The sequence below is a fragment of the Cannabis sativa genome, unplaced genomic scaffold, assembly GCF_029168945.1.
Source record: "Cannabis sativa cultivar Pink pepper isolate KNU-18-1 unplaced genomic scaffold, ASM2916894v1 Contig3, whole genome shotgun sequence".
Lineage (NCBI taxonomy): Eukaryota > Viridiplantae > Streptophyta > Magnoliopsida > Rosales > Cannabaceae > Cannabis > Cannabis sativa.
Window position 1 is genome coordinate 3036910 of NW_026870039.1, and position 27781 is coordinate 3064690.

The following is a 27781-nucleotide window of genomic DNA, read 5'->3' on the forward strand; positions in this document are numbered from 1 at the left end:
TTTTTTTAGTTTCGCAAGGAGTATTCATCTGAATTTATAAGAAAAAAAGGTTATCAAATTTAGTAAAATAATAGATGAGAAAAAAAGAGAACATAAATTAGAAGTTAGAACCCCAAGACTCATAAGTTATTTCGCTACCAAAAAAAAAAAAGAACAAAACAAAATATATTGGAGGTGCTTCTGTGGGGGTCATGGGATTGAATCATGTAACACTTCTTTCATAAAAAAATCTGTTAGGTTGGATGATATTTTGTGATTAATCTAACTCATTAATATTCTTAAAAATTAAATAAAGGATATTCTTCCAAAAGCTAGAAAATATGTTTTTTTTTTTTTTTTTGCGGTGATCAAAATCACACATGATTAAACAAAGCAGCAATCCACAATCAGCGGAGACACCTCCTCGAACCAGGATAGCTCATCGTCTAACCGAAGGGCATGCTTTGCCAAACCATGTGTTGTAGAATTCTTATCTCGAACCACATGGGACAAAACTGCCCCCGGAAATTTAGACAATCAAGTTATGTCTTCAGAACAGCACCACATCACATTGAAAAAACACATTCCCATTATTAATAATTTTCTCTAGAGCTAGCGAAACTGAAAAAATAATGCAACACCAAACCAAAATACAGTTATATTAGAATGACAATTTTCAAAATAAAAAATTAAAAATTAAAAATAAATATACAAACTAAGAAAATAGCACGCAACTCATATCACTAGCTCAACAATACTAAAAAATAAAAAACAATAAAATTACTAAGAATAACTAGCCAAAGGTATTACCTTTTGGCTTGTAACAACATACTAACACCTAAATATAAATTGTTGAAAATCAAAATCAAAAAATTATATATAAAATTAAAGTTATGAGTAAATTCTCTATTCTTGTAGGCCCTCCAAAAAATAACCTGTTTAAGGTGAAAAGGTCGTTGAAGTAGAAATCATGAGCACAAAAGAAATTACTTCTCTTGTCAATTGAGCATACCACAAAACTACTCTAAACAAATAGGGACAAGCCATAAAAAGCACATAAGAAAAAAGTATTGTAAATTCATATGAATTAAAGTAAAAAAATATTAACTAAATTTATTAATTGATTTATAAATAAATTGAAAAATAATTAATATAAAAATATACATAAATAAATCAATTACAAATATAATTAATTATGTAAATGTTCTAAATAAATACCCAAAAATCACAAAAAAAAATTCACCTTTCAAAACTATAAACTTGTAAAAACCAAACTTAGAAAAAATTATATACTTAAATTATTGTTATTATAATTAAAATTGCTAATTGGCTGTCAATAATATAAAGAATTTTAAAAGAAATAAATAATAAAATATAAATAATAAAATTGACTTAAAATTATTTAAGATTTTAAAAAAAGTGAATGAAATTAATACAATTACAAAGACATAATTGACGCACAAATCAACCTGTCAATTACTAAATATAAAAAATCTAATTGATAACAAAAGAATAATTTAATGTAAAATCATTTGAAATGAGTACAAATTTTAATAAAATAAAATATAAAAGGTAATTACTTAGCTTAATTTTCTCCACCATTTAATTCTATCACATGCTTGGTCTTAAAAATAATGGTTTTTTTTTTAAAAAATATATATATATAAATTGATTATTTTTTCCTTATATAAAATAGAATTAATAAAACAATCCTATACGATCAACTAAAATATACTAATTAAATAAATTAAGTTTTGGGATAAATTAAGTTTTGGGATAATAAAAAAAGTTATGAATAAATAGTAATAAATTAAATTAAATATATAATTAATAAATAATTATTCCAATAAACTTACAAGTAACTCACACATATACTATAACAAAACAGATCCAACCTTCAACTCATACATGGCCATTCCAAATCTAAAATTTTCTCAACATTAAAATTAAAATTTCCTAAATTAAATTAAATATATAATTAATGAATAATTAGAAAATATGTTTTGAATAGTAAAGAATTAAAAATTATTAAGGTGCCGTTTGGTAACACTTTTGTTTTTTAATTTTTTAATCACAAAATGAAAGTAAAATTTTTGCTTTTAAAAAAATTATTTTTAAAACAAAAATGTGTTCTGTAATCACTTTTGTTTTTCAATTTTAAAAACAGAAAACAAAAGTGTGTTCTGTAAAGTTCATTCTCATTTTTATTTTTGATTTTATTTAAGTCGGGTCAAGATCTGGGGTTGGATTCTGGTTCGGGTCAGAAGCCGAGTTCAGCTCCAAGGCCGTGAGGAAGGAATTTGGGTCCGGGTCTGGTTGTAATCCAAATGATTCATTAAGAAAAAAAAAAAAACTGTTTAAAAAAATTTTGGAAGTGATTTTTTTTTTGTTTTTAAAATTTTGATTTCTAATTATAAAATTGAAAAGTAAAAACAGTTTTATAGAACATGTTTTTGAAAAATATTTTTACTTTTTCACTTTTAAAAACAGAAAACTGATTAAAGAAATGTTACCAAACGCTACCTAAATTAATGTAATCATATTAGTTTTACATTTCTGCTCACAAGGAGGAACATTCAAATTTAAATCCTCCTCTCTCAAATGTCAAGAAATAGTAGACTAGTCGATTTTCTGTAATTTTTTTGTTCTGTATGAATTTCATTTCCAAAAAAAAAAAAACCAAAAAATATTCAATTACTTTTTTTTTTCCTGAAAACAATGCAATTACATTATTTACTATGCTTTTCCGATTGTTCTTAACAAACCATTTACAAATCAATGACTTCAATTTTTTATTTAGGGTGCGTTTGGAAAGCCACAATGTAATTGGATTTGTGTGTAATTGAAAGTAATTACACCATTTGGCATGTTTGTCTAACCATGTAATTAAATTGTAACTGTGTAATTGAAAGTAATTGAGGGGTTCTAATTCAACTCTCCAATTCTCATGGCCCCCATGAGAATTGAATGTAATTACAGTGTGTAATTACTAAAAACTTTCCATATTAAACATTAACTACTAAAAAATATTATTTTCCCATGTAATTACTAACTATTTTACCAAACAAGATTATCCTACCTAATAATTATCCTACCTAGTAATTACACGGTTACTTCCAAACACACCCTTAATTATTTTGTTAGATTTCTTTTACAATTAAAATAATTTTGTTAGACTTAATTCGACAATAAATAATGTGTAGAATGATTTTTTTTATCAGAACTTAAGAGTGTGGTATAATCGCAAAAGATAATATTTTAATTAATGTAATGAATTTAGTAGGAGAATTATACCAATATCTTTTATTTTTAAGGAATAATTACATAAGACACTATTTTTTGTAAAATATTTACATTTTTACGTTTAAAGAATGTTTTTTTTTACATTTTTACGGTTTTCCAAAAAATAACACGAAAACAACATAAAATCAACAAGAAAACAACATAAAAGTAACATGAAAATAACATCAAAATAACAACAAAAAAATAACAAAAAATAACATACATATAACAAAAAATTAACAACAAATGAACAAAATTTCAACATAAAAAGACCGTATTTTATGTAAATAAAATCAAAAAAATCGTAAAAATGTTTAAAATTCCGTGAAACCGTATTTTTGTTGTTTTTTTGTTGTTTTTGTGCATTTGTGAAATTAACCCTTTTTTAACTTTTTTTTTTTAAATTTACGGTTTGAGTTTTTAAAGTGGTTGCAGCGCTAGTTGCAATAGGAGTTTCTATACGATTTTTTATTGCAATTTAGATTGCAGCGCTAGTTGCAATTGGGGTTTCTACGTAAAATTTCGTAAAAATGCAAAAAAATGCAAAAAAAAAAAAAAAACAAAACAAAAAAAACTGTTTTGAGGTGTAAAAATAAAAAATGCCCTTTAGTGATGAGTATTTATAATTTTATAATTCTCCAAATAATTAAATTAAAAAATGTAAAATGTGATACTAAACTAACAACCTTTTCACTTTTCAATAACCTGTGCATATAGTTACACTTGGTCCATTAAGCGTTGCCTCAATCGAATACCATTGCGTGTATTGTATTATTCTCTTGGACTTGAGACCTCATATTTACTCACAAGCTTTGCTGCTCCACAAAGAGTACTTATCCCAAGCACATTCTCTCAGCCATAAGAAAGATTATCCCAAAGAATCTCTCTTCTCACTCTTTTGTACGTTTGAAAAATAAATAATAGCATTAAAAGAAAAAAGAACACTTATCAGTGATACCTGTCCTCAATCGAATAACATAAAGAAAAAGAAACTTGGTCTGGTCTCCCATGGAAACGACATGTTAGTGATTTGGGCCTTGGGGTTGCACAAGGGGCCCATTTTCTGGCCCAGCTATAGACAATGACGGCTGGTTGACTAGCCGTTACAACTTAGCTGTAGTAGCTTATAACACATCCCCATGTTTCAAGCTTACCAATTTTTCGAAAGATAACCGTTGAGGATAGAAAAATGACAGAAAGCCGAAGAAAAAGCGTGTGCATACTTTCATGGGCTGATGAGGTTGAGAAAGAAGAAGAAGCTCAAGCTGACCTCCTCTGTCAAACAAAAACACAGAAACCAAACCCTTTTGGGTCTGCAAGGCCTAGAGAAGTTGTGCTCAAGGAGAGAGGGATTGATTGGAGAGTTATTGACCATGGTCAATGTCTACTCCAACTACCAATCTCTAGCAGGTACTTCTCTCACTTCTTTGTTTTAAATACTTGTTTTTACTGAGCTTGTGTAAATGAAAACATACTAAGATCTTGAATGTGTGGTTTGGCAGCATCAAAAAACATTGTAATGGGAAACCTCGTTGTGAAATCATTTCGAATATGGCATCTTGGGGAGTGACAAGGAACCCGGAACAGGTTTTGGTTTTGGCCCCACCAGTTCCTGTGAGTCACTGTAATCAGATTCCTATTAGATGCCCACCAAGAAATGGCATCCTCAAATGGGTAGAGAAGCCCTACATTTCTCCTAACATTTGCCGAGGAAGTTCAAATAGATATGAACCAGAAAAGGAGAACATGGGTCATGAACACAGGCTGCAAAGGGACCATTGCGCTAAGAGCTCCGACCCGAGAACTCACAAGGGTCCTTTCCTAAATGGGAAAACAGGGGAACATGGAAGTAAAGCCAAACTAAGCCAAGAGAAAAGGCGAAGGAGACGGAGCAATGTAGCATCCATAAAAGATGGAACAACTAGCATTAAAGAGCTCTGTGACAACAGTGTGCCAAGGTGTGTTCCTGCAGGTATTGAGCTTAAGAAGTTGAAAATGTCCAATGCACCAGATAGGACAGTGGACGATCTCCAAAGCTTGGTGAAAGTGGCCAAGGTAGGGTTGGTCGCCATCGAAAGAGGAGGAACCCAAAAAAAAATGACAGTTTGATTAGAGCATTGAATTAATAAAATTCAGTGATTATTTGTAGTATTGATGTGTTATAAGCTAATTTGATGTCTTGTAAAACATTTTATTTTAGGGGACACTAACAAGTCATTTGATTCAGAAATGTAATTTAATTAAAAATTCTTTATTTGCACTATCTTATGCGGATATTTTTAAAATCAATTGTCTAACTTAATCAGTAATCTGTTATAAGAGTTTAATCTTTAATCAACCAAATCCTTTTTTCTTATTTTAAATCCAGTTTACTGCTATTAACTTTACATCCATCTCATCTCTACCAATACAGTTGACGCATAATTTGACGCCCAAGTTAAGGGGACAACAGAGCAAATAAAAATACAAATCTTCAAAATTTCTGTGTTGAAGTTGCAGGAAAATGGTGAGCTGCGTCATATCTCAGCTCCATAAATTGACAACTATCCAGCAGTCAAGAGTAACTCACTCCTTCACCCTTTACCACTTCTCCTATGCGATAAGCCTTGTATGCTCCATTAGCAGTTTCCTCGAGAATTCTGTGGGATGCTTCTGGAGTCACAACTAAAACCATCCCAATGCCCATGTTGAAAGTTCGCCTCATCTCGCCATCTTCTACTCTTCCCGCCTTGTGCAAGAAATTTGAAGTAAAAATACATAAGTTAATTTTAAGACTTTCAGAAAAAAATTTGAACAGCATAAACCATGGGAATTACTAGTTATTTTTTCTTTCTTTATGTCACTTAAGCCTCCACAAAGAGACAAAGACACAAAATCAATATATCTGCTTACCTCTTGGATCCATTTGAAAACAGCAGGAATCTCCCAGGAATCCATGTCAATAACAGCACCAAGGCCTTTCGGAAACACTCGTGGTATGTTGTCAGTAAACCCACCACCTGTGACATGTGCTATCCCCTTTACACCTCCTTTGCTAATCAAATCAAGTACCTGTTTTATTTATAAAAAAGGAAAGAGACATTAAAAACAGGGTAGCAAGTATTGTAGAAACGTATAAAAACAGAGGACAGTGTGAAGGGGAGGTGAACCTAAACCTGCTTAACGTATATCACAGTTGGTGCCATCAAAGCTTCGCCTAATGTTACACCTTCCCCAGGAAGTTTGTCCTTCAAAGACAATCCACTATGAGCCAGAACCCTATGTTCACATACAACCATTAATTTCATCACATAAATGGGAATGTGAATTACCTATCTGACAACATTGGAAACCTCACAGTAAAAGTTCCTTAAAAATTGCCAACCTTCTTACAAGAGAGAAACCGTTGGAATGAACTCCGCTAGAAGGCAAGCCGATGAGTACGTCTCCAGCCACAATGCTTTTTCCATCTATAACTGAATCTTTGTTTACAATACCAACCGCGAAACCACTAAGATCATACTCACCATTAGCATAGAAATCTGGCATCTCTGCAGTCTGAAAAACAAATAAATTAACTCAGACCAGCTAAAGAGACTAGCACTACTTTTTGTGCATGAACAGAAATACTGAAACTACTATGGTAATTAAAGTTTGAATTTTCAGAGCAAGTGAAATAAACATAACGCTATTTCACTATCGCTTAATGTCAGTAGTATTAGTAACAATATTTCCTTGTCAAACAAATAAGAGTGTACAATTTGTTTGAAACAAAGAAACTGTCATGAAAATCATTTAAATTACCTCTCCACCTAGAAGAGCACAGTCTGATTGTTGGCAACCATCAACAATGCCTTTTATAACCTTTAACAAAATTAAAATCAAAGTATTAGGATTCTTATACGTAAGTAGTAAATAAGCAAGCTATAACGAAATTTGGTATTTACCTTTTCAGCAAGATCAACATCAAGGCGACTTGTAGCAAAGTAATCAAGAAAAAATAATGGCTTCGCCCCAGAAGTAACAATGTCATTAACACTCATTGCAACCTGAAGTTAAAGCGAATTAGCTAAAACCAACTACCAATGAGCAGTGACATAAGCATGTTAAAGTGACTCATTTCAAAATTTACCAGATCAATCCCAATGGTATCATGTATACCAGTTTCAAATGCAAGCTTAAGTTTAGTTCCCACACCATCAGTACCAGCAACGAGATACTTATCACCTGTTTATAAACCAGCCCACAGAACTAAAATTAGAGAACAGTCTAAATTAGAGGATTACAAAAGAGAACCGAAGTTGCAGTCGATTCAGAATTAAATATATATACATATAAAAAGAAGACTAAAATCAATTTATATATATAAAGAGCTTCGTGCGAAAAGTCATCAAAACAATAAGTTTAATGAGAAGTTACCAAAACCCAGTAAAAACCATACCAAGAGGATAGAGACCCCCGAAGCCTCCAATCCCAGGAGCCATCTTAGCGATTCTCCGAACAAGTTCCGACCCAGCATCGATATCAACACCAGCGTCCTTATATGTAAGACCAACACCAGTATCACCACTCTCACTCTTCGACATAGAAATTATGCCTCCTCTGCTCCTCAAAGCTTCACTTGCCGTAACTCTTTTAACTTCCATTGAAGGCTTCGACAACTTATTGAAGAAAGATACAGACGGCAATCGGCATACGAAACGCCGGTTCCGGTCGATTCTCTGAGAAGACGGTCCATTCGAAGCAGCCAACGACCTAGAAAGCTCTGTAGTTGAGTTCAAGCTTGTGGTGGCCATGGCTATGGCTATGGCTATGGCTATGGACCAAGAGCGATAGAGTGAGAGTTTAGCCGAGAATGACGGGAAAGCTGGAGCAAAGAAGGCGGGAATAGACACAGAGCTAGGGCTTAAGACACTGTCACTCACTCAACCTTCTTTTCATTATCCATTTGGGCCTTGTATTGGGCCAGCCTATTTCTTAAAGAGAAAATTTACACACTTGTTGGCTTTTATGTGTGAAATCTCCCTCCAAATCTCAAAACTTTACCAGGAAACTTACAAAAATATTGAAATTTGGGGTAACTTTTACAAAAATACTGTCACACGGAAAAGTTTTCAAAAATACTGTTATTTTATAAAACACTAGTAAAACACAAAACAGAACAACTCAAAAAAATAGTAGAACAACTATACAATACTAGTAGAATATCAGTGAAAACTTAACACAGTATAATGCAGTATGAAACTTATAAAAAAACACAGTAAAAAAGTAAAAAAATATAGCATTACAGTATTTTTATAAAAAAAATAGTAAAAGTTAGTATACCATGTAAATTTCCCTTTATAAATTAGTTGTCCAATGTACCATCACCATCTACTTAAATTTAGCACATATAAGTGAGTATATCTTAACTAAAATAAAAACAAAAGTAAAAATTTAAAAAAAAAAAATAATAAAATGAATATACAATGTAATTTCTTCAAACTTTAATCTCTTTGCAGGATTAAAAAGATAAATTAAATATATCAAATACTAAAATTATTTTTAAAAGATAATAAATATTTATACTATAAATAGTATTATGGTAATTTTATCTTTCCAACTTGAGTTACTGTCTTCCCCTTCTATCCTAAACTCTTCCTTTATCTTACTTTCCATCTATCCTAATCTCTCACCTTCTTACCAAAAAAAAAATAACCTTAATCTTCGATTTTTTTTTGTGGCACTGTGTACACCTACCTCTATATATGTGGCATATGACATATTTTAAGTATTAGTCTCACGTGTGCATAAGTTTGACTTACTGATATATTGACATAAATAGGTAAAAATATCAATGCAATGCATATTATGTACAATTCAGCTGAATCAGCTCATATATTAATATGCCAAAGAAGATCCAGAATCTCATACTATCTTCAATAGTGTATATAGCTTATTGGCTTATTGATAAAAATCTATAATCTTTATTATTACTAGTTGAACTAATCATTTGAATCACTTCAACAAATAATGTAGATACATATAGATACAAGCTTCTTTCATATCTGCCTCTCTATCTCTCTACGATGTGAATTCTTTCATTTTCCTTTTCTTGAACACGATACACTAATTCACTTGTGTAGCCCATCCACCAAAACAAAAGTCGACTACAGCACAAATAAAATGGCTATGCTTGCGGTCTCAGTTTTCTTAACAACCACTTTTTACGTAACTTAACATCTAAGGCCATAAAAGTTTTGGCCTTTTTCTCATCCTCTATCAAATCACACGCATCCAACACAAGCTCTTCATCCATATCCGGCAAAGCTTGCACTGCTTCAATCACGTTCTCTATTGGGATGGAGTAGTTCTCTTCAGTTTTCTTATTATCTGACAGAGAAGAAACTGCAGTAGCCATCTCACGAAAAGCACTAGCCATTCCTTCGTCTTTTTCCCGAAATCTTTTTGATTGAGGAAGGGAAGACCAGTTCTCTAGTTGACGCTTGTTCTTAAATTCACTGTTTGAAACTGATGTAGCTGGAGACCTAGTATCTTGATCATTTTGTTGCTCCAACCCTTGCCCAGAAGAGCTCTCTTTTTCATCAGAACATGGATCGCATATCACACACAAATCTTTATAATAAGGTACAGGCCTGGTCATGAACTGTCTAGCATCTGTATGATCCTGCATATTATCATTTAAGACACTCTTAATACATTTTCATTGTTTTGCCAATCTATACTGCATTCTTTTTCGTACAAATATATATTTTGCATTGACACATGAAATTTAAGAGGGAACCAAATGATAATACATACTTTGATATAATCTTGCCAGACACAGTCATCAGCAGTCACCATTTGGCGCGTCTCATCCCAAACAAAACCATCCAAATCAAGTAGATTCTTGATCACATTAAATTGCCTTCTCAAAGTCTTGTACCGATTTTTAAGAACATCCATGTCATAGCTAATCCCAAACTTGGAATTGAACAACGCAATCATCTCCATCCATGCTTGTTTCCGAAATACGCCATCAATCCTGCTGCCTTTCTGCACCTGTTCTAACATGAGGTCAATGAAATACCGGTCCATAGGCGGCTGCCAATAAGTTCTTGTTCGATTACTTAATGTGGTTCCTCTCGAGCTCGCCATAGCCTGTTGTGGAGCTTCAAGTTCAGCATCTTTCTCGGATATAGTTATTCCATAATCTTCATCAATCATGATATCATGAAGCGCCAGTGTGTCCCCATCCCCAACTTCACTTGGCTGTGTAACTTCAATAGCTACTTTACCACTTGAAAGCAAGGATCCCTCAGGCACATTCTTACCTAATTATCCATCATCAAACAACTCATTCTCGTTTCTAGCCTAAGTCATCTATTATTACTTGTAAAAAAAAAAAATAATAACTGCATAAAAGAAAGAGCAAAGAAGAAAGAGAGGAAAGAAAATTGACGTTTAACTATTGCTATTCAATATCAGTACAGATGAACAGCTCTAGCCTCTATATAAAGGTTATAGTAACGGAAAGTAACATCTTGAGTAACAACGACAAACTACAGCTCAAGTTAAGAATCTCCCAACTGATATACAATGACATTTTGATTACCTGTTGGCTCAGGGAATGCATCTCTGTATATCCTACACAAATCACTGTAATATGGAATGGTTTTTATTCTAAAGGAACGAGCATCTGGGTGTGCCTGCAATGCAATGCCGACTCATATAGTCTCTACAATTTTTTAAGATAAGGGAATACAATCATTAATAAAAAAAGAAGTAGGATGGTTTAAAGTTAGTTATGTGGACCTTAATATATTCATCCCAATCATTGTTTTCAGCAGTAACCATTTGGCGAGTTTCATCCCAATTAAAGCCTCTCTGGTCAAGGAGATTCTTAACAGCCTTATACAGATTCCTCAACGTTTTATGCCTATTCTTAAGAACATCTTTCTCATACTGAAACTTAAACTTTGAATTAAACAACAAAGCCATGTGCTTCCAGGCTCGTTTGCTGAACAAATGGTCATCAAATTTATTTCCTTTGTTGACTTGTTCCAACATGAGATCAATGAAATACCGATCCATTTCAGGGGTCCAAACTGTTCTTAGTCGATCACTACCGCTACGGGAACGAACACCCATCACTTCGTTCTATCAAACCATCAGAAAAACACAGGGCTTGATTGGTTGGTGATTTGAACACGGTAATTTTAAAAAAATATGATTCTGAAATGAAAATCTGAATTCCGTAACTGAAAAAATAATATAAATTAGTATGTCATCTATTATTTTGTAATCATTGAAAATATGAGAGTATCTGATTCTGCATAATATTTTATCCACTGATTTGTAATCAACTCCAACACGGGAACCAAAAAACAGAAGCCTTCAACAATATAAGAATCATCAGGGCACAAGAGAAAGGCTTATTTATTATAAAAAGAAAATGACACCGCAGGAGAATATGCTTCAAACTTTTAGCCTTGAATTAAACTGTCTTGCGAAGTTTGTTCAAAACAAAAGAAAAAGAAAATAGGAAACATTGGCACTTGAATGATAGCACTCTACATTTATATCTTAACAAAAATTTAGACAAGGTTTGTTAAAAACACAACAATGACATAACTAGGACCAAACACGGCAGCAAATGAATATTTTACACCAGTATTAACAATAATCATATAAGCTTTCGCATTTATATACATATATATATGAACATAACTTACATCAAAAAGGCTCGAGAGATAAACACACCAACATAGTCGAGCATGAAATCATATACCTTCTTAGGTTCTTTTTGACCCTCTAGCCCTTTCTTGTCATTGCTCTTTCTTATGAACTTAATGTAGCACCGCCTATAAAGCAGGCACAAATGTAAAATGATAACATAAATGCAGCTCACTTTATATACACAACAAATAAATTTTTACATCCACCACATGAAAGCAACCATAGTTCCCTAATCAACACTATTCCAAAAAACATACCAAAGTGGTGTACTTGAAGACAATTCAATAAACAACAGTTAAAAATTTGTTTTGTAGCATCATCATTATTTACAGCCATGTGTGCCTCCACATACTGTTTACTGTTCTTAGTTATACAACCTTTTAATAACGAAAAAGTGTTGGTATTTCTGGTAGAAATTTAATTAAATGCTAAAACAATAATCAAGTAATATATTATAATACAGATAGAAAAACAAGCATAATACAGAAGACCAATTTAACAGATGACACAAATAATTCATTTTCATAACTAAAGCAGGGGGCTTTTCATTTCACACACAAGAGTCAGATATGAATCACAATAATTAATCATAAACACTCCATCGATGAACAACTGCCACAAACCCAGATCTAACAAAGAAAAAAAGAAATAGTTCGAAATTTCAGCAAACATAAATGCATGAAAAGAGATTGAGACATTTCTACAAAACACATACATAGCATAATAGAATAAACGCAAACATCAAAAGAAAATCACAACCACAACATATGAAATCAAATAGAGAGAGATGGAGATTTTAGCACATTCATAAATATAAAACGAATAATGATAATCGAATAGCAAAATCAAGTAATAGAAATTACAATACCTGTTTCAGTTTTAGGAACCTATCGGAGTGGGGGATTTCCGCCTAAGCAAATGTAGAGAACCTCGGAAACGACACTCCAAGCTTCGAATCAGGACAAGCAAGTAGAAGGAGATAATAGTGTGAGGTAAGAACGAAGGCGTATTTCACGAGTGGTAGAGAGAATCGGAAGAATAGGCTTTGAATAAAGTTTCAGAAACTCTGAACACGTGAATTAAGATACCCATTTGATTATTATTTTATATTCTCAATCCATGCACGTTGAAAATCTAAAACAAAGAGAACCCAGAGAGAGTAATGGACTGATAATCAACGAAGAAGCTCGTATCAGGACAAACTATGTATGACAACGACGAGAAACAACAGGGAGGGAGAAGTTCTTTTCAAATATTTAAATAAAATGAAATTAAAAAACGAACCTTTAATGCGAACAGGGAAGATCTGAAATTGGGTTATACACTTATGGTGTACTGCGATTTCTGCAAGTTCCGGGATAAGCTTTTCTAGGATAAGGTGAGCACTGCTCCGTCAGCACACTACCCTAACCCTAATAACCTATCAAAATTTGTTTGGAAACAACAACTTTTAGTATAGTAGGAGATAGATGGCCCAATTTTCTTGTTCGATAAATTTGATTTATTTCTTAATCCACAAAAAAAAAAATGATTTATTTATGTAATGTTTAATCTCAAATTATAGAATTATATAAGTAAATGTCATTATTTTAATTTTAGCATAATGATCTTTTTACACTGTTTATTATTTATATTATTTTTTGTTAAATAATTTTTTTTTTTTTTTTTTTGTAATTGTTAACAAATTACTTAAAGATTATTGTATATCGATATTGATTTTGTTAACTTTTTTTTATTTTAAAATTATGTTGTTTTTTTTTTTAATTTTTTATAGGTTATTGTGAGTTGTTGGTATATAAATTTTGTTGTACGCTATAAAAAGAACACGATGCTCTCATCTCATCCTCTTGCCAACTTGACTATTCAACCAACCTAGATGAGAAAGTTCATTCCTTAGTGATTTCAGCCTCCTTCATTGTTCTTCTATATTTAAAATCTTGAGTGAAACAGTGTTATGCCCACACATAGCAAGTCAAGTACTCAATCATAGTGAGTAAGATGGTGGTAACCAACCCGAATGAGAGAAAGAGATCTAGGTTCAGATCTTGATAATGCTCTGCTACATAAAGGAATCAAGGGCTAGAGATCTTGAACGGAAGGAGTCATTATATTCTGCTGCAATTTATGTAACGTTTTCTTACACCTTTATGTGTTTATTTTCATTGTTTTAACGATATTCATATTTATGATGTTAATCAACATACTTGTTAGTAAATCTAAATCCTGGTAAAATATTCCCAACTAAATATATGTCACATGCAATAATTTTTAATATAAACACTGTAAGTAATAATAATGTATAATAACATGACTAACATATAGAATATGAACACTTTTTGAAATTAAATAAATTCAATTCCTATCATTATCTGCAGGGAATGATGAATAAGAAATACAGGTCTTATATATTTAAATAACGTTAGTCATGTTCATTGTTGTTATTCTTATACTTTGATGTTTCAATGCAATTTTCTTAACATTCTTTTTGGGTATTCAAAGGCCACTATAAAATTGCACCAATTATAATCATTTTAATGATTCTTTGGTTGCATTCACATAAATATAATATGTTTTTTGACAAATATAAAATATTTACTTCAGAAAATATTTGCCAAAATTTATATCGATAGTAGATTACTTTTCATTGTCCTCAAAGAATACAAGAATATATATATATGAATATGTATTCATCTCTTTTATTATATTTCAGACAGTTATATGATGAGTATTATATTTGTATAATTTTCAGGATATATGCAAGATTTTATTGAGGACGCATAATCTTCAAGATATATGCAATACTTTATCGAGGATACATAATCTTTTAGATATATGCATAATTTATATAGATTTTCTCTATCATATTATAGATAAACAATAAGAACATACAATATATATAAATTCAATAATAAACATATAAAAATATATACATACATATATAATATATAGATATATATAGACAAAAAAGAAAAAAAAATGTTATTGAAATTATTTCAGTCAGATAAATATATATTTAGTATATCGTGACCTTGAAAAACTCAAGAACTTTAACAAAATATTTACATTAGGGCTTGGGCATAGACTCTTGTTGATAACGTGTTATAAAATAATATAAAATATATAAGAAAAAAAGATAATATAATGAAGAAAGAAAGAAAAACTGAATGAGAATTTCTGAATTGTTTATTTTAATAGGGTGAATTCCTATTTATACAAAATTGACTAAAATAATAGAAATTAAATCAATGTAATAAAAGAAAATAGAACTAAACATTAACGGTGATAATTAATTTAGTAATTTAGACCTTTATAAATAATATTTTATAACAAAATTATATATATAAGATAGTTTATTTCTATAAAAGAATCTTATAATAAATATACTTGTATATATTAATTTTGGTGTGAAACAATTGAAGTTTGAAACTCTCATTTTAAAAATTTCTTACTCTTACAATTTTACAATACATTTTAAGAATTTTTACAAAATATGCCATGACTAGTTTAAGTTTAGTAGCACAAATGAATCAATTAATTAAAAAGAGAGAGAGCGAAATTCCAAAAGCATTTAAAATAAAAGGGCCAGATGGTAATTTCAGATAGAGAAGAGGTTCAAAGCTAGGCGTTGATTTTTTATGTTTTTGTTTGGACCAAACCAAAGAAGACTTTCTCCTCATTTGAAGAAGCAATAATAAGTACACATATTTTGATCTCTCATCTTCTTCTTTCAAAATCCAGAAAATTCAGGACCAAAAACCTTTATTACACTTTGACCCCTGAACTTCTACTAATTTACTTTCTAAAACCCTTGATACTTGCAACACCCCGTGGAAAATATTCAACATTTCTCAACAATTGCAACCCATAACTTGTGCTTAATTCTGTTTTGACCCCTAATTCTCACTCTTCTCCCACCAATGTCCAATTCTGGAGGTTTTTCCTTGACTCGATATCGGGGCACCGAACGGTTCTACAATCCACCGGCGGTTCGGAGATATCATGAGTTGCAAAAGAAGCTTCAGCCATCGCCGCGGAGGCAGTTCTCTAAGTCGTTGAAGTATGAAACCCAACTCGACTCGTCTGATGCTGAGACTCGGACTGACTCCGATGAGTCGACATTGTCGAGGCCTAACTCAGTTTCTTTGCCTTCTTCTTCGTCTTCTTCTTCTTCACCAGACGTTGCTTCGTCTAATTTGGATCGTATCATTGAATCGGTAACTCCATATGTTAAAGCTCAAATCTTCTCTGAGGTAAGCTTAAATCTTATGGTTGTTGAAGAAAAATAATCAAAAAAATGTTCTTATTTTGACTTCAATTTCAGTAATCTAATAGGAAAGTATGTGGGTGTAAAGAATTATGCTTTAATTGCGGTTTAGAATTGCTTGTTTGCTGGGAACATCAATACAAGAAAAAAAACTCAAAGTTTGATAATTGAATTGAGTAAAGTAATTTTAAGTGAAGCCCATTAGTTAGTATTAGTAATAACCATATAGATTAAGGTATAAGAAGATGTAAAGAAGTTGTTAGTTTGAATATGTATCCAATTCTTTCTTATGAATTTAGGAATATTCCATATAGATGACTTGGTTCATTTCTGAGTTCACAGGCAAGAATGAGAGGATGGAGAGCTCAAGAAGCATTTTACTGTCTTGGGGATCTGTGGGAAGCGTTTAGGGAATGGAGTGTATATGGGGTGGGTGTGCCTTTGTTACTGAATGGATGTGATTCAGTTAAGCAATACTATGTTCCATATTTATCAGGGATACAATTGTATGTGGATCCACAAAGGTTGAGGTGAGCCTATTTGTAACCTCTTTCTTTGCATTGTTAAAGTCACATGATAATACTGAGATGTAAAATCTGGTTTATGTACTCTCTAATAGTGAATTTTGCTGTTGTTGTGTCACCTCTTTATGGGAATTGATTCTGCTTCTTACTCTTGAGGTGACAAGATAATATGTTATTGTTTGTCTACAATGTAATCTGACTGTGTTGTTACTAGGCTCTTGACTCTGTCATTTGTTTGGTGAAATGTTTGAATTGATATACTGACATGATGCGTGATGCTCATAGTGATGCTGGAAGTGGCAACCGTGAAGCAGAAAGGGGAGCAAGTGGTGTTGTTAATGGAGGACAGGGTTGGCACAACCTCACGAACTTGAATACGCAGATGTTGAATGGACTCAGTTTGAGAGATCCACCTCCTTTGAGTCCATCAAGTAACGAAACTAAGGCTTATAACTCACTAGGAGAACCCGTATATGAATACCTTGAAAGTGAATCACCATATGTTCGTAAACCTTTATATGATCAGGTAAGTCTATTTTCTTAGAGTTTTATGTATTGATTTCTGCATAATACTTTTTTTTTTCCTGATATGATATTATGCTTGTGCCTCTAATTCTGCTTTGATTGCCAACTGTATCAGGTTTTGAATCTTGCATCTAAATTCCCTGGGCTCAACGTGTACAAAAGCTGTGATATATTGCCTGCTAGTTGGCTCTCTGTTGCATGGTAAGATCTAGTTTTTAGTTCTTGTTGAATATTCACTATGTTAATTTTAGAAAATAGATTAATTTCAAATTGGATGTAGGTACCCAATATACAGAATACCTGTTGGCCCAACTCTACAAAGTCTTGAGGCATCTTTTCTTACATTCCATCCTTTATCAACGCATTCTCTAGGTACATATTTCCCTCACTCTATTCCACATCTTATTTGCTTTCAAAGGAGCAAAAATTTACTAAATCCATTTATGAACGTTACAGGCAAAAATCAACCACGGTTGCATCCTGCTGCCAGCGCCAAGAAGGGAGACACTTCAAAAATCTCTTTGCCCATTTTCGGTCTTGCTTCCTACAAGTTAAAAGATTCAATTTTTTCACCTGGGGAATCCGAGGAACAGCGGCAGGCAAGAACCTTGCTGCTGGATGCTAAGAATTGGCTGCAGCGCTTGGATGTCAAACTTCCTGACTGGGAATTTTTTCAATCCCGCAATAAGTTCATATCTTCTGAAGTTCATTTATTAAACAACACAAAGGAGTCCAGTTGCTGAGTTGTTAAATGAAATGTGTTCATGCGTACTACAAAAACAGCTCGATTTTCAGCCTTCGTTTTTCAAATACTTGTGTATGTTTTTCTCCATGGAAGATGCATTTGATAGACACAAGAGAATAGGAGATTCGTGAGGCTGCCTAGTATTGTTGAAAGGATATAGTGTGGCAGTTGTATATGGGCATTAAAAAAAGTGAATATGATTAGCAAGCTACATGGTCTCATCATATTACCAAGTAATGAGACATTGTTTCCTAATTTGTTGCGTATCCATGATTCTGGCCTTAACAAATATTTGACATAAATGACAGTATATATATATTCATAAGAATCTGATAGCGGCTTTCATGATCTTCAAGCTCTATAATAAACCTTTGTCATATTTATTTATTTAGTTTGTTTGAGATGATTCCAGTAAAGAATTTATGAGGAAGCACATATGAGCAATGTTTTTTTACTAAGGTTTACAACTGCATTAATACTGAAGATATAATAGAGGTCTATAAAAAGGAATAAGACTTTTCCCAAAAAAACAAAAATGATTTTTCTAGTGATGATTATAGTTGAGGATTTCGAAAGATATAGGAGTTCAAAAGGGAAAAAGTCTAATAATACAAATTGAATAAAGGGAAGAGTGAAAATATAATTGAGCTATGTATTGTGTAATAAAGTTACACAAATATGGCATTCATAAGTTTACTAATTTCTTGTGGTATATTTTTACATTTAAATTTTTTTTGTATGGTATTTGATATGTTACATTTTTGTAAATCTACTATCCAAACTCATATTTTATTATTTTTATTTCTAGCTCTATTGGTTTTATTTTTTTTAGTTTATTTTGTATTTACATTTGGGAAATTTATATGGTAGACTAACTTTTGCTAATTTTTTACAAAAATACTGCCAAGCGGTATTTTTTTTACTTTTTTACTGTATTTTTTTATAAGTTTCCCACTGCAGTATACTGTGTTAAGTTTTCATTGGTTATTGTTTTGAGTTGTTCTGCTTTGTGTTTTACTGGTGTCTTATAAAAACACAGTATTTTTGAAAAAAATTTCGTGTAATAGTATTTTTGTAAAAGTTAACCCAAATTACAGTATTTTGTAAAAATTAACCCAAATTACAGTATTTTGTAAAAATTAACCCAAATTACAGTATTTTTGTAAATTTCCCTTACATTTTAAGGTTTTTATTTCTCTATCTTTTTCTTCTACTCTAATATTTTTAGTGGGTTTTGTAATTGCTTGGAGTATTATTTGATTATTAGAGTGTATAATATTAACTCACCTCCATTTTTGTTGTTATATATATATAATTTCTCTCCCTTTTGTGTTTTTTTTTATAGTTTTTATTGTGTTTTTGTCCTTTTAATTTTCTTTTTTCTTTTTGGTTCTAGTTTTTGATTCTCTTTGTTATTTTTGCTCCGTATTGTATGTTCGAGAATGCAGTTAACAAAAATAAAAAATTAACCAAAATAGAGAATGAAGTTAAAAGTTTGGTTATTAGGTATTGATATAAAATTTACATTCGAAATTGGGTTTTAAAGTTAGTATCGTTTTAAAGTTTGGTTATTAGGCATTGTGTATTTTTCATTATGTTGTTGATGAAATATAATTTTTTTTTCTGGCTCTTTTAATGGAATAATTTGTTTTTTTAATGTTGATGAACTGATTGTTAAAATTAGTATCGTTTTTAGATTATAATTTTTTTTATCATCTTGTTGACGAAACCTTTTTTTTTCGCTTCTTTTAATGTTGATGAAATTATCATTTTTGGATTATTATTTTTTGCAATGTTTTTTTTTTTAGTATGATGTTGATGAAACTGACTTTTTTTCTTTTTTCTGGTGCTTTTAGTGAAATAATTAGTTTATTTTAATGCTGATGAAACTATAATTTTTAAAGTTGGTCATTTTTAAATTATTTTTTTTATGAAACTTGTTTTAGTTTGTGATTCCCTTGGAGATATTTACCCTATGTTGAATGCTTAAATCAACTATGATTTTTGATCAAGCAAAAAAGAGATTAAATGCCAAAATAGAGTATGAAGTTAGAAATTGGGGTATTAGGAATTTATGTAAATTTATATGTTGAAAACTGATTTTATAGTCGGTGTCATTTTTAGATTATATTTTTTGCATTGTATTTTTTTTCATTATGTTGTTGATAAATCTGGTTTTAGTTTCTGATTCCCTTTGTTATCTTTATCCCACTTTGTATGCGTAAATCAACTTTGATTTCTTAGAAAGCAAATAAAAGATTGAATTCTAAAGAATGAAGTTAGAAGTTTAGTTATTAGATATTCATAGAGAGTTTATACATTCGAAACTGGTTTTCAAAGTTTGTATCGTTTTTAGATTATAATTTTTTGCATTATATTTTTTTATTATGTTGTTGATGAAATTGATTTTTTTTTTTTTCTGTTACTTTTAATGAATTAGTTTATCCAATTAAGAGTGCACAAAGTATGGGCCAAACCATTCAACCAGGCCAACCCAACCCATTTTTTGTAGTAAAGGGTTATATTAAGAGTAGGCCATGGCTCATTGGGTTGTAAAGCGATAGACCATATAATTATAGGTTGGTTATGGGTTGGACACATTTTAACTCTTTATAATCCAAACTAACCCATTTCTTGAAAGATGTTTCAAATTTGAGACAACATTCATACATAAAATATATTTTACATCTACAAAATATATACAAATATATATTTTACGTTTTTATACATAAATAAATTATATTGTGAATTAACCAAAATACATCACTAACATGTAGTCTATAGTTACCCTACTACTTCTACCAACAAGCCTAATGTGAGAATCAATCACTATTATTAATTTTGCTACTCACACAATGATACCCCTACTACCTTAATTTTTTTAAAGTACTATATTACACACACATACATATATGTATCGTTTTTTTTTTATGGATGCACTAGGTTGAATAATTTTATCATGTTTGTAACATAAATATCAAAGTTTAAAATATTCATCTCAACCCAATGAACCCAACCCAACCCACCCCCTATATTATTGTACTAAGTAGGGTTGGGTTCTACAATAAAAAAATTTGAATGGTTTATAGCTTATCCAAACCGCAATCATTGGGTTGGCCTATTAAAATACCTCTAACCCAGCCAACCCAGGTCATGAACATGCCTAATCCAATGATAAAAAAATATAGGGTAAAATTATTTTCTAATAACCATATTCTAAGTTGCAGCAATAACATCATCGGATCTGACACAAAAACAATATTTCTGGAATCTTTTGTTTGTAATGAAAACATGAATCATCAGTCTCGTACACTTATTCATTTAATGATTTCATAGGGTTCGCAGATTCAAAACTAATATTATAGGGTTTACATTATTCACAGGTTTGAAACTGGTCTAACATGTTTTTAGAGTTTTGAAACTAGTTTCACAGGTCTTAAGGTTTTGTAATGGGATTGATCTGTTTTATGATGTTATTGTATATTTTGATTTTAAGTTTCTTTTTATTATTTTGTTTCTAAATTCAAAACTGGTTTTCACACTTGTATTTTGTTTTTAGAATATTGTTGTGCATTGTATGATGTTTTAATTATATTTGTAGGGTTTTTTTTTTTTTGTATTTTTTTTTTGTGTGTATGTGTTTTCTATTTTGTTAACTGAAGAAATTAATTTCAATTATCTTCAATATTTCTCATTTATGTTTTGTTTTCGTAATCTTCATTATTGTTTGACAAAATTAATTTTTATTTGGTTTTTAAAATGTTCATTGTTGTTGTAAGATGAAACTGGTTTCAGTTTATTTTTTGTATTTTGTTCAGATAGAATATGATTCCTCCAATAAGGATGCAATGAAAGATGTCGCTAAAAATTCAAGTGCTGACTTTGAGAAAAAACTTCCTTTAAATAAATTAAAAATTCTTAGGAAAGTTATTCACAAGAAAAAAAAAAGTAAATCTGATCCAAATTTTAAGGATTTATCTTTGATATGATTTTTTTTTGAACTATATTAATTTGTTTTAATTTATCTTCTTATGTATGTTTAATTTTTTTACTTAATTGTACTAGATAATCAGTTTTCCTTGTTTAATTGTTAGTATGCTGTTTTACGTAATGACCCCTTGCCCGTTGTCAGTAGTTATGGTGCAATGTGGATGTTCCCATATACCTTTGAGAATGTCATTGTATCTATGATAAAATGCATGACTTGTATCATGAGGGTGTAGGGGGTGAGGGTATACCCGTAGACCAACCCTTTGGGAGGTAAGCGGTAATAATATATACTCCCTAGACTAACTTGGCATGTGGGTGCGTGGTGATTGTTCATTCCGCTTACGAAGGTGTTAGTCCATCATTTTTTCTTCTCGGAGACGTCCACCTTACTCAAGCTAGGGGTAAGGGTGACTGTATGACTTTCACTCTAACAGTCAGACCACCCTTCATGATTAACGGTCATGACTTTACATATTCTTCATTAATTTAGTCTCGATTTTTTTGTGTCACGTGTTGCTACTCTTGACACGTCTTCGTCGTTAAAATTTGGATAAACATATAGAATTATTACAATTGTATATATATAGTATATTAGCATGTTTGATGTGTGTATTCTATTAAATTTTTTTTAAAGAAATTTATAATAATCTATGTACTATACGGTAGTGATTTTTTAAAACTGTAAAAAAAAAAAATGTGATATTTAAAAATAAATGTACAGTTATTTATAAATTAATGAAGTGGTTCAATTAATAGCATAAGTGTAATAAAATAATAATATTATGACTAAATATTAAGTAAAAATAGACATTGTTTAAAGATGAATAACAGCAAAGATTTTAATCAATCCTAGTTTAAATATATTACATTCAAGACCACAATATTACAATGAAATTACCCAGTTAGAACAAACTATTAAATGCCCTACAAATTAGGCATTTTTTAAATTCCTCACCTTAAAAAAAAAAAATCCTATTTTTATAATTGAGGAGTAATTTTTGCAAAAAAAAAAAAAAAAACAAATAAAAAAAGCTCTGCAATAATCATAGTTAAAAAAATAATATATCTATCTATTATTTTATTTTATTTATTGATAGTTTTAATTACCAAAGATAATATTTACCTAATTACTCGAACATTTTTCTCTCTCAAAATGTGTAAAATTGGAATGCAAAGGATGGTCCCACGCGCCGAAATGGCAAAGAAGCATAATGATACAAAATGATCATACTATTGTAGTACAAAAACTACAAATTAACGTACGACCTCAAAGACCACTTACACATATCGTACTAGTTTTCCTTTACCAAAAAAGTTAAACAAAATCAGTTGGCCACTGTACCACCGCCTCCGGTTTCGTAAAACCAACGGCGGCGCCGCCTCAATTACTAGTTAGTGGTTTTGGCCTGTACATTGCATCTCACTCTTTACTATTCTTATAAGTAATTTTCGGACTTTTCTTACCCAAAAATTAAATTAATCCACTAATTATATTTCTTTAATCCATTCCTTAATTATCACATAACCAAGTCCCATAAAAACTTTATGAAAATACAGTATATGTAAAATATAAATAGGGAATTTAGGGGAAAAAATAATTATACATTGATCATATTTGAGAATTTCAGACAAAGCAGCGATGTTTTGACAACTGCACAAATTTATTATTGTAATCTATAAACTAAAACACCTTAATTAGTTCGAATACTTGGAAATAATGAACAAAATCACCAGTTCCATTAAATTTACAAAATTACCCATTTTTAAGAGAAAGCGAAAAAACAAATAGAATATGTTATGTGGAGCTAAAACGACGTCGTTACAGGGACGGTGAGGTTTCGGAGGAAGGTGCGTCATCGTTGTCGTCGAAGCTCCAGAGCTGACCAACATCGCTCTCCTGAACACTGTTGGAAGCCACCGACTGCCCATCCAGATATGGGATCTGATAAAACTTCATGTAATTCTCGAACGCCATTAGCTCTTCTGACAACTTCTGTACCTCGTTATCTTCTTCCTCCTCAATTGTGATCACTTCCACTTCTTTCATAGGCATTTCTTCTTCTTTCACTTTGGTTTGGGTTATGCTACCATTATCTCCGGCGGCGTTTTGATTGTGACCCAGCATTAATCCGGTTGAAGAATAGGCACCTTCTGAACCGGACCCAGAATGTTCATCTCCAGAAGTAGCAGCAGGGTCGGCACCAGTCTTGAATCCATTAGAGGGAAAAGCTCCAATCTGTTTATTGAGATCGTAACCAAACTCAATTTCCAAACTCTGGGGCAGAGTATCACGAGGTTGTTGATACAGGGGAGTATTATGGGTCGTATTCACGAGTTGGGTTTGAGTTTGGTTAGAGCGAGATGGTTGGATTTTGGAGTAGCTGTCTTCTTCGTTGGGAAAATTGACCTTGGCTTTCTTGCCACGGATTTTCCGAGCTTCTCTGTCATAGGCTCTGGCTGCCTCTTCAGCAGTGTTGAAGGTACCTAGCCAAACCCGAACACCTTTACGAGGATCGCGAATCTCCGCCGCCCATTTGCCCCAGGGACGCTGTCTTATTCCCCTGTAAAGATTCTTCCTTGGCCTCTTGGGGGGCTTTTCAACTTGCACACCATCTGTTTGCGAAAATGGCTAACTCAGAACCAGACTAACCACATAGAAGAAGAAAGGGTAATGTACACGTATACTTAAGCTAACCTGTAGATGGTACGGATCTCTTGACGGGAGCAGGCTCATCATGACCGCGCTGGCTAAAATCAGAATTGAAAAAGTTGTTGGTGTTAAGCTTATCAAAAGATGAGTTGGGCCATATATCAGACGAGGAAACTCGACGGACTCCTCGGTTTCCATGGATGAATTCAGCAATTATAGCACCGCCACACATTTTGAAAAGAGACTACTTTGAAGGTTGAATGTTTTCTTGTTGTGAACTTGAGAGAGAGATGAGATTTGATGATGCGGACACTGAAAAGGGTTTAATAATTAAGTTTATGGAATGAGAAGAAGAGGAGAGTTTCGAGGGGTTTAAGTAGTAGGACTTGGACAAGACTGGGTTAGGTGGGTGGGTGGGTTTTTGCTTTCGGAATTATTAATTGTTTTATTTTATTTTTACTTTTTTTTTTTTTTATGAAGGTTTATTGATTTTTTATTTTTTTTGTTTGGATATTTGGAACTTTCGTGAGATTTAGCTGCCTATAATATATTACTTTGTATTACTGGATTACGATGAACCTATTTAGAGTGGAAATTAATTAAATGTCCTTTGTTTTTACTTGTCTTCTCACTATTACTTTTTGCCAGCTCATATTTCTTTCCATTTCTAGTTGGCAGTCCACATGTTGCACTATTGCCACGCGTTTATGCATAACAGAATTGTGTTGCTACATATAATCCAATTTTGAGTACTAATTTTATATGAAGTGTTATAGTCACATAGAATTTTTTCTTTTTTTTTTTTTTTTTTTTTTTATATTTTTGAGAAAATTATTTTTTACTTAAAAAAAATTATTAATTTAATATGAAGTAGAATTATAGTGGGTAATTTTTAAAGTTGAGTATTTTTTTTTTAAGAAAATATGACTAATTTTATGTACATGAAAGAAAAAATAAAAAGATAATATTTTAAGATAATGTATATATTAAAATTTATTTTACGAGGATCTAGATTTACTAACATGTATATTGAATAATTCTATAATCTAACACCATAAATATGAATTCTTAAAATAATGAAAATAAATACATATAAAATTTAAAAAACTTTATATTGGTAGCAGCGAAATATTATGGCTAATTCTGTTCGGATCTCTAACCCTTGTTCCTTTCTGTTGCAGAGTAATAACAAGATCTAAATTTGGATCTCCTTCAGGTATTGAATTCTTCACAATCTTTCACACTATGATTGAGTACTTGACTTAATATGAGTGGGCATGTATTCTTCACTATGGTTCGAATTGAATGAAGAAAAAGAAGGAATGAATTTTGAAATTTTATAGAAGGAGGCTCTTACTTTCTAGTTGTCTAACAAATAATGAAAACTAGGTTATTGGATATTTTTGAGAAAGAGAGCATCTTATTGCTTTTAAGGGTCATTTGGTATGCAAGTTTCATTTCATGAGAATAGGTTTAACATTGTTAAGAGTGATGAAGGGAATGATAAACCTAGGAAAACAACATTACCGTGTTTGGTTGTGCACAGTAATGTTATACCCAAAGTTTGGCTGCACTTCAGAAGTTGACATGTGCCCTATAGTGGAATATGAATTACTTGATATAATAAATCATAAATATTTTAATAAAAAATATTCACAACTCCCTGACTATATATCCTTAAGCGAGATAAGAATAAAAAGCTGTTAAAACTGATATTGATGAGATACGCGCTTGTCTCGAGGTACATAGTCACACATGGAAATCTCAGATTACATATAGCGAGACGGTCACCTCGCAATCTTAACTCGAACAAAGAGACATAACGAGGCAAACCATCTGCCAACACTTAGCATTTTTTTCACATCACGATGGATAAGGGGGATAACTCATTTTAAGTGAGATACAATCGTCCAAATCAGCATTAACCATCGAAAAGGATAAGAACAAAAGGCAGTTGAGCAGTTAAGCAATTATCATATGTTATCCCACATACATTTAAATGAAACATGTGAATTATCTACGTTTCATGAACAATTACATTTTAAACTGATCCCAAGAAAATAACTCCCAACATATATTCCTATAAATAGGGGTATGTTCCACAGAACAAGGGACGAATAATTTTGAGAGAGAAAGATTAACAATTAAGTATTGTATCTTGTATTCAGAAAATATCATAAATAAGATAGACTCGTGGAGTATGCATATTTAAATGCAAAACCACGTAAAAATATCTGGAGTTATTTAATCATTTATTATTTCTGTGATATATTTATTACGTAAAGGCTCATTAATTTTTGTTAACAAAAATTTGCATTAACAATTTAGTGCTTTCATTGAGAGCCTTAGTGATAAAACCCAGAAAAATTTCTCCTTACAAATATAAATCCATCCATGGCTAAGAATAATCAAAACGATGGAAATCGTCCTGAGAAAACTACACATTATCCTGGGAAAGAGCCAATGGGGTCTCAAAGAGCCTATACTACTGAAACGTCACGTTTAAGGAGAAACTATGGTGGTAAAAATCAAAACTCAGAAAGAAGGAATGAATAAACCAATAATTCTACAGGATATATACCTAAAAGTGAGGATGCATATGATCAAACTAGGTATGTACCATTAGTGGAATTAGAAAATAGACAACTCCAACAATGCTTAGCTGAATCTAACCAACGAAACGCTAAGTTGGAAAGAGAGGCTACAACGATTAGGGCGACTCATGGAACTAATACTCAGAATCAACCTGATCCTGGGGTGAGGAGACCACGAGGCAGACCTCGAGGTTCAAGAACCAGGAGACAGGAAGTAAATCAAGGAAATCCCCAAAACACCCAAAAGGAACAACCTGGGGGTACTAGGGATGTTCCAGTGGATGAACAACAAAATAATCAAGAGCAACATCGAGACGTTCTTCAAAGATCCCAAGGATTTATGAACTAAGGGAATGAACGTAATGATGTACCAGAGGCTTCTCGTAGGAATGAGGACACGAGACAGCCCTGACCTAGGGAACAAGAAATATCTCGTGATAACGAGAGAAACCCTAGGACTTAACCTAGGATAAGTGGGCTGCCACCGAGACACCCTCAACGTCCTTCTTGATTAGAGAGGGAAGGTGTATA

General features: G+C 31.7%; 4 protein-coding genes across 7 annotated transcripts; 1 reads left to right on the forward strand and 3 right to left on the reverse strand.

Annotated features, from left to right (window-relative positions):
* Positions 1-5400: 5400 nt before the first annotated feature.
* LOC133033211 (phosphoribosylformylglycinamidine cyclo-ligase, chloroplastic-like) lies at positions 5401-8150 on the reverse strand. 2 transcript variants are annotated; one of them, XR_009685547.1, is made up of 9 exons: positions 7682-8149; positions 7373-7467; positions 7188-7289; positions 7045-7104; positions 6626-6798; positions 6417-6519; positions 6154-6312; positions 5667-5989; positions 5401-5525 (listed from the first exon to the last, which is right to left on the reverse strand). XR_009685547.1 is itself a non-coding variant. In XM_061107868.1 (8 exons), the coding sequence occupies exons 1-8, from the start codon at positions 8034-8036 to the stop codon at positions 5816-5818; spliced, it is 1221 nt and encodes a 406-aa protein (XP_060963851.1). In that variant the 5' UTR covers positions 8037-8150; the 3' UTR covers positions 5591-5815. The 2 variants fall into 2 exon arrangements, 1 of the variants encoding a protein (XP_060963851.1); XM_061107868.1 differs by lacking the exon at positions 5401-5525 and having other exon boundaries at positions 5591-5989; positions 7682-8150.
* Positions 8151-9184: 1034 nt separating this feature from the next.
* On the reverse strand, positions 9185-13370 carry LOC133033307 (L10-interacting MYB domain-containing protein-like). Of its 3 annotated transcripts, none has more exons than XM_061108029.1 (6): positions 13243-13370; positions 12827-13024; positions 11035-12083; positions 10835-10928; positions 10042-10553; positions 9185-9907 (listed from the first exon to the last, which is right to left on the reverse strand). In XM_061108029.1, exons 3-6 carry the CDS (start codon positions 11368-11370, stop codon positions 9410-9412), a joined length of 1440 nt encoding a protein of 479 aa, XP_060964012.1. In that variant the 5' UTR covers positions 11371-12083; positions 12827-13024; positions 13243-13370; the 3' UTR covers positions 9185-9409. The 3 variants fall into 3 exon arrangements, with proteins under 3 accessions (XP_060964012.1, XP_060964011.1, XP_060964013.1); XM_061108028.1 differs by having other exon boundaries at positions 11035-11379; positions 11955-12083; positions 12827-13353; XM_061108030.1 differs by lacking the exon at positions 13243-13370 and having other exon boundaries at positions 11035-11379; positions 12011-12083; positions 12827-13198.
* A 2201-nt stretch (positions 13371-15571) lies between these two features.
* Positions 15572-18366, forward strand: LOC133033222 (uncharacterized). The gene is made up of 6 exons (XM_061107883.1): positions 15572-16208; positions 16565-16752; positions 17032-17272; positions 17387-17472; positions 17552-17643; positions 17728-18366. Exons 1-6 carry the CDS (start codon positions 15876-15878, stop codon positions 18012-18014), a joined length of 1227 nt encoding a protein of 408 aa, XP_060963866.1. The 5' UTR covers positions 15572-15875; the 3' UTR covers positions 18015-18366.
* Positions 18367-23587: 5221 nt separating this feature from the next.
* On the reverse strand, positions 23588-25039 carry LOC115708135 (ethylene-responsive transcription factor ERF073). The gene is made up of 2 exons (XM_030636335.2): positions 24702-25039; positions 23588-24619 (listed from the first exon to the last, which is right to left on the reverse strand). The coding sequence occupies exons 1-2, from the start codon at positions 24886-24888 to the stop codon at positions 23826-23828; spliced, it is 981 nt and encodes a 326-aa protein (XP_030492195.2). The 5' UTR covers positions 24889-25039; the 3' UTR covers positions 23588-23825.
* Between the last annotated feature and the right edge of the window lie 2742 nt (positions 25040-27781).

Coding starts and splice junctions, on each gene's coding strand:
- LOC133033222 (XM_061107883.1), top strand. CDS start 15,876: ATGTCCAATTCTGGAGGTTTTTCCTTGACTCGATATCGGGGCACCGAA. Junction 16,209..16,564: donor AAGCTCAAATCTTCTCTGAG/GTAAGCTTAAAT, acceptor CTGAGTTCACAG/GCAAGAATGAGAGGATGGAG. Junction 17,473..17,551: donor AGTTGGCTCTCTGTTGCATG/GTAAGATCTAGT, acceptor AATTGGATGTAG/GTACCCAATATACAGAATAC.
- LOC115708135 (XM_030636335.2), bottom strand. CDS start 24,888: ATGTGTGGCGGTGCTATAATTGCTGAATTCATCCATGGAAACCGAGGA. Junction 24,620..24,701: donor GAGATCCGTACCATCTACAG/GTTAGCTTAAGT, acceptor TTTCGCAAACAG/ATGGTGTGCAAGTTGAAAAG.
- LOC133033307 (XM_061108029.1), bottom strand. CDS start 11,370: ATGGGTGTTCGTTCCCGTAGCGGTAGTGATCGACTAAGAACAGTTTGG. Junction 10,929..11,034: donor ATTGGGATGAATATATTAAG/GTCCACATAACT, acceptor ATTGCATTGCAG/GCACACCCAGATGCTCGTTC. Junction 10,554..10,834: donor TGCATTCCCTGAGCCAACAG/GTAATCAAAATG, acceptor ATGGATAATTAG/GTAAGAATGTGCCTGAGGGA.
- LOC133033211 (XM_061107868.1), bottom strand. CDS start 8,036: ATGGCCACCACAAGCTTGAACTCAACTACAGAGCTTTCTAGGTCGTTG. Junction 7,468..7,681: donor CGGGGGTCTCTATCCTCTTG/GTATGGTTTTTA, acceptor GTTTATAAACAG/GTGATAAGTATCTCGTTGCT. Junction 7,105..7,187: donor ATGTTGATCTTGCTGAAAAG/GTAAATACCAAA, acceptor ATTTTGTTAAAG/GTTATAAAAGGCATTGTTGA.